Source organism: Micropterus dolomieu, linkage group LG04 (genome assembly GCF_021292245.1).
Source record: "Micropterus dolomieu isolate WLL.071019.BEF.003 ecotype Adirondacks linkage group LG04, ASM2129224v1, whole genome shotgun sequence".
Taxonomy (NCBI): Eukaryota; Metazoa; Chordata; class Actinopteri; order Centrarchiformes; family Centrarchidae; genus Micropterus; species Micropterus dolomieu.
The window spans coordinates 22,638,856-22,649,910 of NC_060153.1; the positions used below are offsets into that span (position 1 = coordinate 22,638,856).

At 41.4% G+C, this 11,055-nt stretch overlaps 1 protein-coding gene across 1 annotated transcript; it reads left to right on the top strand.

The window, feature by feature from the left end:
* The first annotated feature begins 1,901 nt into the window (after positions 1 to 1,901).
* On the top strand, positions 1,902 to 9,765 carry LOC123969532 (meteorin-like protein). The gene is made up of 5 exons (XM_046047014.1): positions 1,902 to 2,279; positions 3,529 to 3,712; positions 3,900 to 4,125; positions 7,714 to 7,773; positions 8,918 to 9,765. Exons 1-5 carry the CDS (start codon positions 2,185 to 2,187, stop codon positions 9,226 to 9,228), a joined length of 876 nt encoding a protein of 291 aa, XP_045902970.1. The 5' UTR covers positions 1,902 to 2,184; the 3' UTR covers positions 9,229 to 9,765.
* Positions 9,766 to 11,055: the final 1,290 nt, after the last annotated feature.

The window sequence follows — 11,055 nt, forward strand, 5'->3', positions numbered from 1 at the left end:
AAGGAGTGGCTTCACAACAACTCCGTGGCTGTTCTTGAATGGCCCAGCCAGAGCCCTGACTTAAACCCAATTGAGCATCTCTGGAGAGACCTGAAAATGGCTGTCCACCAACGTTTACCATCCAACCTGACAGAACTGGAGAGGATCTGCAAGGAGGAATGGCAGAGGATACCCAAATCCAGATGTGAAAAACTTGTTGCATCTTTCCCAAAACGACTCATGGCTGTATTAGATCAAAAGGGTGCTTCTACTAAATACTGAGCAAAGGGTCTGAATACTTATGACCATGTGATATTTCAGTTTTTCTTTTTTAATAAATTTGCAGAAATTTCTACATTTCTGTTTTTTTCTGTCAAGATGGGGTGCTGAGTGTACATTACTGAGAAATAAAATGAACTTTTTTGATTTTTGGAAAATGGCTGCAATGAAACAAAGAGTGAAAAATTTAAAGGGGTCTGAATACTTTCCGTACCCACTGTAATTCCATGAATAAAACCATTAGTGACAACCCCTTATAGAAGGCGCCTTATAAGAGTGTGTGTGTGTGTGTGTGTGTGTGTGTGTGTGTGTGTGTGTGTGTGTGTGTGTGCGTGCGCGCGCGCGTTCTGCTAAGTGTAGTTGTTGAAGTAATTTTTGCTTGTAGCACAACATCATCAATAACAGCAAAAAAAGTGCAAGTGAAAAATGTGTAGGCTATCATTTGACTTCTATTATAAAATGTAATTTAAGTTAAATTATGTGAATGTCTCCATTTATTGGTCGGCTGTGCCAACATGGAGGAAACTCCACCTAATGGATAGCAGGGGGGGGGGGCGTGTGTGGGTGTTTGTGTGGGAGGGGAGGGGGAGTGGGGGGTGTAACGGAGTCTGTGTTTCGGTATTTCTCGAAATGCGTAACATAGCTCTGACTGTGTGGGGGAATGTGACGACTCGGTTAACATGCTTGCTGTTCCGACTGTTTTCTCACGGGAAAACCGCCCCAGAACCAAACAGGCGTTTAGAGCACATGTGTGACTCTGTGTTATGTCAGGGCCTTTCTTTTTCCAAGGAGGTCGTCTATTCAGACATGAAATGCTACATTAATATTAGTTACACCAATAAAATAGGATACAAAAGATAAATTCACACTGAATCAAATCACACTGAGGAGTAGGCTTATGTCAGGTGACGTTGCAACTGAATAGCCTAATCATAAAATAGGCTGCCTTTACAGTGTGAAAGAGTCTGGCACTTCCTGCAGAAGTGTTGACGAGAGTTTGAGGGAGTTAGAAGTCAGAGGATGCTGCTGTTCCAAACCTGCGTGCTGCTCTCATTTTCACTGCGATAATATGATCCATGTGTTTATAAAGCCAGCCCGCACACAACTCACTCACACAGGCTTGTACTGCTTGTCTCTGGCATTGTAAGCGGACTTAACATAGGCTGCGAGCTGATAGGCTGAATAGAATAGAAATTATGTAAGAAAGCTTGGCAAATTGATCTTTAAAACGTGGCTAAGTCATAGGCCTACACAAATGTTTTTAATGCCGGTTATTTCGCTACTAAGGGTCTTTTTACAGGCGTTTACAGATTTGAATTTTATTTGTGCTCATCATAAAGTTGCTGCTGGCCATTTGTGGGCCAAGTTTCTTATTATGTCTTATTATTTAGCCTATGTTTATTTTTTTATCTCTATTTTTTTTTTATTGTTGCGACACGTTCCAAAACAGAAACAGTGTCTCGAACTGTGGTGAGTAGGTCTCATCTAAACTGTGTAAAAGGTTGATGGTATTTTTGATGCTGAGAGAGAGAGCTCTAGGGCTTTTTCTACACACATCTTTCAGGGGACCGCGTGGGGAGTGGTTTGGAGCGAGCGCTCGTGTGTCACTCAAGCTGTTGGCACGCGCCCCCGGTGACGTGAAGCGGAGCGCTCGCAGCAACAGTTTTTTAAACAGCCTGTTGTCCTGCAGGCAGCGCGCGCACACACACACACACACACACAGCGCCCCTTTCACAAACCCCTTGACAAAATGTTTTTCTGCCTCAGACGCAACCTTTGCCTCGACTGAACCCGCCATGTAGCCTTCGCGCGCGCTGATCGGAGCTCTGGGGGATATTTCACTGGATCTTGCGGTGCGTGAGCGGGAGCAGCAGAGCTCGCGGTTTCCTGGTCTGGTGTGCGGTATACGGTGACCGTCGGGCCACCATGCTCCGGCCGTGGGCTGCACACTGGATCACAGCTGTGCTCCTGTGCGGGGCGGTGGCACAGTACTCCAGCGACCAGTGTAGCTGGCGAGGAAGGTGAGGATGAAGCTGGTCATCTCACTTTAGGATGTTTATGTAGGCTACATGTTTTTATCTCACACTTAAAACCACTGGCAATGTGAACGTCTGCTACCCGTGCCAATAAAAACGTATAGAACTGACTTGAATATCATATCAACCAATCGATTGTAGCTGTGATTGTTCTTATATTGTTGTTATTATAGGTGACAAAGAAAAATCACTTTATTCAGGAATGTTATTTGCATGTTAGTCATTATTTTCTGAAATTAGTCCATAAGGAAAACCCTTTTTTGTAAAGTGATCTTGCACTTTCATGTACTTTGAACTTTAATCTATGGATATTAAATTGTGGGGGAGTCATGAGAGGAACCTAAGTCATGTGTGAGAGGGAGGTCCTGTCTTTGAACTGGTTCTGTTGTGCATTACAGGGGACTTCAACGGGCTCAAAGGAGTAGGCTAAATAGAAGCACGATGTTTAATTAAGATTTAATGTAATCCTCAGGAAGGGCACCTGGAGGTCAGAGTGAAATAAGTGACTTTCATATTCTGGTGCAGATTGGAAACTAGTTAAGGATGTTTTTGGCCGCTTTGAGCCATTGCTTGTGGTTTCTACTTAGAAATGCAGTGATGTCAGATCTCAGTAATTCATATGAACATCTGTAATGAAATCTTGATTACTCAATCACTCTTCCTACTTGACACAAGGACTGAAACCAGTGAAAAGTGACGTTTTTTAATTTGAGTTTGTGTGGCTATTTTGACAAAGTTCTCCTTATCTTAAAATATGCTCCCTTTTAGAGTTTGGGAATGTAGGCCTACTTATGATCAGAGGAATGTCTCTGCTCCAGTTCCTATCTTAAGTAAATACAGCTATATGACCCCTTTGATCACTCCTCCAAGTCCCCAAGTCATAAAAAATGAAAGCCCTTGAGCCACTCTGTGTTGTAAAGTTTACCGGCCTCAAACTTCTAACGACTTAATAGCCCAATCAGTTCCTGGTGTTGAGGTAGCTTATGCACATCAGAGACAAGCGACCACTTCCATCCAAAGTGGCAGATATGTTGGCAGACAGCTGCACCAGATTTGCTCTAAATGAATGTTGCAGTATCACTAAATCCCTTCCTTATGTTCCTTTAACTCTTACTATATGCACTATAGCCCCAGATCCAAGTTTCCTTATTGTCTATTGCTGGTAATTTGGATGATTTTATGCTTGTGATTATTCTTCACTATGTAAAAAGAAAATATGTCTTCTCATCTGCAGTGGTTTGAGCCACGAGTCTCATCGCAGAGATGTGGAGCAAGTCTACCTACGCTGCTCTCAGGGGTCTCTGGAGTGGCTCTACCCCACAGGGGCCATCATTGTCAATCTGCGGCCAAACACAGAGCCCTCGTCAGGGCTCATGGCAGGTCTCCATGTGTGCATCAAACCCCAAACCTACTCCCTGGTAAAGCCTAGATTACACCAATATTAAAGAATTGACAGTAGCCACGATAAATCTAGAGTTTGGATTAGTCACAATAAATGCTAGAATTGTATTCATTTGTAGGCTTAACAATCAAAATATTACCACTACAGTATGATGTACTGGATATATGGGGATTTTATGTGTCCTCCTGGCCCTCCATGTTTAGGGTTCTCATGTGTACCTGGAGCGTGCAGGGGATCTGACGCTGCTGCTGGCAGAGAAGGACCACGTTCAGGGCTCAGTGCACTGTTTCAGCCTGGCAGAGGGAGCTCTCTTTGTGGAGGCTGTCCCTCAGACAGACATCAGCCGGAGGATCACAGCTTTCCAATATGAGCTGGTGCCCAGTCAGGGGCCCGGGGCCCAAATGTACCCATACCTGCACACTGGTTTAGGTAAGAGAGCGCATGTATGTGATTCTTCAGTATATATGTTTTCTTACATGTAGGTTACAGTCTTATTTTTATTAGATTGTGGTATGTAGTTGGCATCAATAAGCGTTGAGACTTGAAAAAAAGTAATTTTCTGCCGAGTTCTTTTATTTATTTTATGTGTGAGCAATGATCATGCTAGTTCCTTAAAGTTCAAATCACAGTATTCAGTTTCAATGGTCCCTTCCAAGCTTGTAATTCCTCATCTGTTGATGAAAAGTTATGTCTAGAAGGTAAATATAAAATCATGTTTGCAACTTCATTATCACCAAAAGAACAAAAAACATTGGAGAAAAGGGTAAATATTTATGGCAATAGATGACCTGTCTCCAGTAAGTTTTAGTTCTCTGAAGTTTTTTTTTCAAATGATCTGTTAAACTTCAGTGACATAAAGTGAAAGTGACAATAGGCCACGTTACTGTTTCACCCGTTTCTTCATCTTACCTACACGCCGCGCCTCTCTGACGCCCTCTCCTCTCCCCTTCCTCTCCTCCCCGCTCCCTTGTCTCAGCCAGACTTATGAAAACAAGCAGGCCAATCAAAAGGTCACGTCAAAAGGTCAAGCACAAGGGTCAGCCAATCGTCTCTCAACTGTCAATCAAGAACAGATCCCCCGCCCCCCCAAAGCAGGGATTTTTGGGTAGCCCACCCATATGAGTAAAGTGGTCTAGTGGATGGGAGGGACTGTGGATAAGGAAAAAGGCTGGACTGCTCTCTTAATGAGACAGAAGAAAGCCTGTCCGAGCCTGTCTGTCTGTGTGTCTGGGCGTTTTATAGCTGTTTTTATAGCTGACAGGGTTAAGGGGTAATTCTGTGATTACGTCGCCTCCCTCACCTGCTGTTCTCATTCACATACTGTGCTGATGTCTCTTTGGTGTCATAAACTCTCACCAGTACAGAGAAAAAGAGAGAACAGGGATCAGACTATCACAGGATGATGCAAAAGCTAATGAGTCATGAAAATATGAACTTCTTATGTTTAAGTATCTGTCTAAAGTGCTGGAGAAAGTTGTTTCAGAACAACTACTACATTACGTAGAGACAAACAATTATTTGCACCCTCTACAGTCAGACATAATCACTCCATAGAGTCAGCTACCTGTTTATTGATAGAAAACATAAAACAGTCACTTGACAAAGGTAATGTGGTAGGCACAGTGTTCCTGGACTTGAAAAAGGCATTTGATATAACCACAACATTTTAATTACAAAACTCTCAATGTTAAACAATCTCAATGTCAAAATGGTCATTATCTTGGTTTGACTCATATTTAAAGAGTCGGGAACAGTGTGTTGTAATTAATAACATCAAGTCTGCTTTCAGCAAAATCGGAACAGGAATGAACGATTTTGGAACATAATCTAATTGCGATTTTTTTTTTGCCATATTGCGATTTAATATGCAATTAATTTTTAAGCTCTTTACCTTCTGTATTATTCAAAATGGACAAGCAGTAAATCAGTGTATAGTATGACCAACACAACATTAGCTAGATTAAACATAAACTATTCTTTCTTGCCAGGCCTGTGTTATGGTGAAATTAGATGATGCATGAATTGCATGAATGATTATTATGAGCTATGGTGGAGAAGAAATATCAAATTTTAATCATATGAGAAAGATAATTTAAGAGTCAAGTCATGGCATTAAATTTATATAATATAATACCATCAGGTATACCTAGAGATCATAAGAACAACTAAGTTCACCACAGTGTATTATACAGTAAGCACTCAATACAAACACAGTTCAACCACCAATTAATGAGTCCTTATCTCAGTTCAAATCTCCTAGGAGTCCATCTTTCTATATCCCAGTAAGCAAACGAAAAATACTCAGTTTGAGGTTCAATTAAAAAGTTGGCCAACGAAAATAAAACCAAGTGACGCCTCTCGTGTTTAATAGACAAGCTTAGTAATTCTACGACAACACCGGAGTTCCCCACCTCCACAACCTCCGATGCTGGTGAGTGGCGCACTGGCTGTAACTCGGGTCAGACTGGTCCGCTTTCAGACTTGTGAGTTTGGTTTGAAAAGCCGTTTCACAGATATTTCCTGAGCTGACTGGTGGCTGTGTGTGTGACGCTGGCGCCGATCGCCACAATGCGCTTACCTTAGGCTACACGTGTCTTTCTGTTGTGCATTTTTCCTGTCCGTCAAAGCGGCGAATAGCCCGATGATTTCACCCACCACCACAACCACCAAGTTACCCGCGGGTGCTACTTTCATTCCCTGTGTGACACTAAAGTTTCTGTGGTCAGCTTCTGTCAAGCTTAAGGCCATTGTACAACAAGTCAAGGTACAGCTTAAGGTGCGAAGCTGATGCTTTGTCTGCAGACTGCTTTACTCTTGGGTGTCATGTGAGCAGAATGTAATCACAGCCTTTGCGGATAGAAAATATTGTTTTATCACATTGCGATAATATCGCAAATGTAATTAATCATTCAGCCCTAGTCCCATCATTTTTAGCTTGTATATCAACGATCTGCCAGATGCATGTCCTGATATAGGTCTTCAGATGTATGCTGACGATACAGTCTTCGATGTATCTGGCAAAACCTGTGATTATGTTGCAGATAAGCTAACCAAAAACTTGTGTCAGCTTGGCTTGACGCCTCCTGTTTGACACTAAACACCAAGAAAACAAAGTCTGTCTGTTTTTCTATTAAAAAGATTTGCAAAACAATTAAGGCTAACCTTGCCTGTTTTAAGATGATAAGAAAATGCTTGACATTTGATTGCGCCTTGATGTTTTTAAATTCAATGAAACTTTCTCATCTGTCATCTTATGGTTTAACTACCTGGTCCCAGGCCAATCAGTCTGTGATTAAATCTATAGAGTGTCTTTAAAATCAATCCTTGGAAACTCTGGACAAAAAGCAAGTTAGGTACCATCACTGTCGCATTTTAAGTAAATACAAGATTTTAAGTTTCGCAAACTTTATTGATTTTCATTATGTAAAGCTTGTATTTAAATGTTGAAATGGCCTTGCTCCTCAGCCTCTTAGTAAGTACATTAAGAGACTACAGAGTAGCAGCAGATCCACCAGAGCAGCTTCAAGTGGCGATTGTAAAGTTTAATTTTGCAAAACTTATTTTGCTTAGAAGGCCTTTTCTGTGAAAAGAGAAAAGTCTTGGAACTTGCTACCTAAACACTTGCAACTGCTGCAAACTTCACCACTTTTAAAAGAGAGGCCAAGTTCTGGTTAGTTCAGCAACAAACGTGTACTCATATCTAGTCTGCTGTAGTTAGCATTACATGTTTTTCATTGCATTTTGATTTACTCATTTTACCCCATTTTATCTTGTGTTATACTGTAATATATTGTATTTTCTTTTTTCTTTCATCACTGTTTTAATGTTTTAATGTGTTATTTCTTTAAAAGCCCTTCTAGGGACAGGTGTTGCAAATTAGCAACTGCTAAAAACACTATGCTACACACATTTGATTGCTGTTTTCAGTTTATCTATGTTAGATGTATCGGTCCCTAATAAAAATAAACCATAAATAAGTATTTAATGTTGTCTTTTTTCATGTTTGTTCCATTTTAGCCACCTGTAAACCCTGTTCAGATGAAGAGGTCCTTATGGCTGTGTGTACCAGTGACTTTGGTAAATACATACACACAAACACACATTTACACATCAAAGTCATATTTTGACATTTTGGGAGATACTTCTTGTCAAAAGTTAGATGAGATACATACAGACTCACACATGTGTGTATGGTAAATATGAAGCTACAACCAGCAACTCTAAAGCCCATACAAATACCATAGAAACATGCCCACAGATTTAAGTTGGACAGTAGTGTGTATACGAGCGACAACAGGGGGTATTGATGAGTTGGGAATGAGAATGTGTTGCAAATAAAGACAGAAGTGGTATAAACAATATATTGCTATGGCTTTCACTCTGTTCATGAATGGAGCAGCCATCTTGGATTTTGAGGTCGGGTTAGTGAGGTTCTCCCGATGTTCCGAGTCAGAAATCAAGGGGGCGTTCCAGTTGAAATTCCTGACTGGGAACTTGGAAATTCCATCTTCCCAGTACAGCTGGAACACACCATATTTCTTGGCAGGGATGAGTTGCCAGACAACCAGCTGACACTTCAGGAAGTTAATGTTTTCAGTCTTTAAGCTAAGCTAAGCTAAGTGGCAGCTGGATCCAGCTACATATTAACCAAAAAGACAAGAGGGTGGTACCTTCCCCTCTAACTCCTCACAAGAAAGCAAATAAGCATGTTTACCGAAAAGTAAAAATGTTCCTTAAAAGCTAAACTATGTCACTTTGCTATGTGACTGAACAGTGGCCATTGGTGCCACAAGTGGCTAAAACAGGATAATGTCACATTGAATTTCCCGATATCTCCCAAGATTCTCTTGAGTCCGTTTCTTTAAAAACAAAATCATTATGTGATCCGTATGAGTAAACGTAAGTAGAGTCAGCGAACTGAGTCAGTTACACAATAGGATCTGTCTTACTTTTGCCAACATTAGCCACATTTAGCTACTGGTCAAACCAGACCAAGTAAGGCTGTAGCAGCATAACCATTGAGTGTACCGAACTGAATAAGGATATGTTTTATTTTTTAATTTTAATTTAATTCAACTTTTGATCTGTAAGAGGAGGGGTGTGATATGTCTGTTTACAACAGCTACACAGTCTCGCTCTAATTTACACATTTTTATTTTAGCTATCCTTGATTTATTAATTTAATCTCCTTCTCTTCATTTCTCCTGTCCCGTCTCTGTAGCTGGTAGGGGTGTCTTTCGAGGTGTGGCATCAGGTACTGACGACCACTCCCCTGTTATGGTGACTCTGAGTCGGCTGTTCCACCAGAAGAGCAGGCTGTTTGCTTGGAGTGGAGCCAGAGGGCGGCGTTGGAGTGGACTTATCAATGTTCCTACACAGTGTGGTGTGCACCCTGGAGGGGATGAGTACCTTTTGACTGGCTCTGTCCATTTTGGTGAAGCCTGGCTTGGCTGCGCACCTCGCTACAAGGACTTTCTTAAGCTGTACATCACAGCACAGAAAGCGGGAACAAACCCCTGTCAGATAGACTGAGAGATTATCTTCGTGGTTCTGGGTAAAACAGGGTGGAGTGCATCTCAAAAAAGTCAGTGAGAGAGACGCAAAGAGGAACAGAGAGATAAGCAGAGTTATGGACCCTTGGCCATCATTAAAGGCTTTGCAACTTATTGTTGCCTTGCAGCAGAAAAGACTTGCAGCAAAAAAAGAAGTTTGAACATTTTAGTATCCAATGTGCTGCCTAAACTAAATTGTCGCCGTTTGACTGTACTTGTGTACCGTCTGTGTAAATGTGTTTGTGCATGATTGAGACAGCGAATGAAAGGAGGATGAGCTTAAATTAATTTTGTGCCTTACTGGTTAAAGTTTTAAAATCTCATGACGATACCGCTTGTGTGATCATTCTTGAAATGAAAGTTTGCTTTGTAAAAAGCTTTCTGTAAAATTTAGGAGTCTTCTGTGAGAAGTGTACAGTATGCAGCTCTGTGAGTCTTTATGTTCTAAGTGTGTGTGTGTTTTGCTAATGAGTTCAAAAGGTCTATATATTTACAGAAAATAAAAAGGCATCCTTCAGCTTGTCCTTCTGTTTAAAAATTATGAAATTTTGAAATATCCTCTCTTTGTGGGTGTGGATTGTATGTCCTGATATAGGAACCCTGCATTATATTTGATTAATAAACCTTTCCCTATGTGTCACATGAGGCTCTGTGGGGTAGAGGTGCAGATAATTCAAAACCAATGGAAAGTGAATAATAGTTAATAGTCCAGGACCAAAAGTTACTCTGTTGACCCACATGGATACAAACAAAGAGACATTGTCAACATAACTCCCCAAAAGAAAAAAGAAAAACATTGTGAGTGTTCAGTGACCATTAGCTGGCATGAGAGCAGCAGTGCGTCAGCGCTGGCGTAGCTGCCCCTGTGGAGCTTTGACGAGCCACTGTTCTGGTTGGCATCCTCTGTGTGTGTGTGTGTGTGTGTGTTCATGCATTCACAGCTGAGAGAGAGAGAGAGAGAAAAGCAAGAGAAGCAATTATTATTTCCAGCATAGCCAACCAGGTCCAATTCAATAACTAATGTGCTGATGTTTTTTACCCCATGAGTTTCATGAAAGCAGACTCCTGTGGTCTGAAATATCTAACAAGCTCAAACTATGAGCCCAAATGACCAGCATCAGACCAACAACCCCTTTTTTTCACATTCTTCACAGAGGCTGCAGATACTGCAATTTCAGTGTCACATTTTAATTGTATGTCACAAGTCAGCTGGTAGCCGAGTAGCTGTGTGAGGAGCCACTGGCGGATGTTAATCAGCTAATGCAAATGCAACGCTGGTGCTCAACCTGAGCTAAGGCAGTGTTTCGTACATTTATTTAAGGACAGAAGGTGTTGTCATCTCAGTACTGCAGAGAGCGTGCTCCGTTAAACAGACAGCCTTTAGAGCGTAGCTGAAGTTACAGGAAATACATAGTAAATCTTTTGTAGGAGTTCAGTAATGTAGCCCGAGAGCAGCAGAAAGTGGTCTGTCAAATGGGCAGAGAACTGAAAGAAAAGGCGGATGTGTGAATGACCTTAGAGGGGTGAATGTGCACCTCTCCCTGTGCCTGCTGTTGTGGGTGTGTGATGCTTTCCCTCTTTCCTCAGGAAGAACAAAAATGGATGGAATGTCCCCTCCCACACAAACACACACACACACACACACACACTCACACTCACACCTCCATCTGCAGAGATAAACCATGTGTGCTGTACGACAGAATGTAATTTATACCTGACAAGCTAAATTTTCAGCACGCAGATGAGTTTTATTTTGCTTCTGTCCAGTTTGAATGAAGTGTGTTTTACAATGATCTGCAAGGTAAAA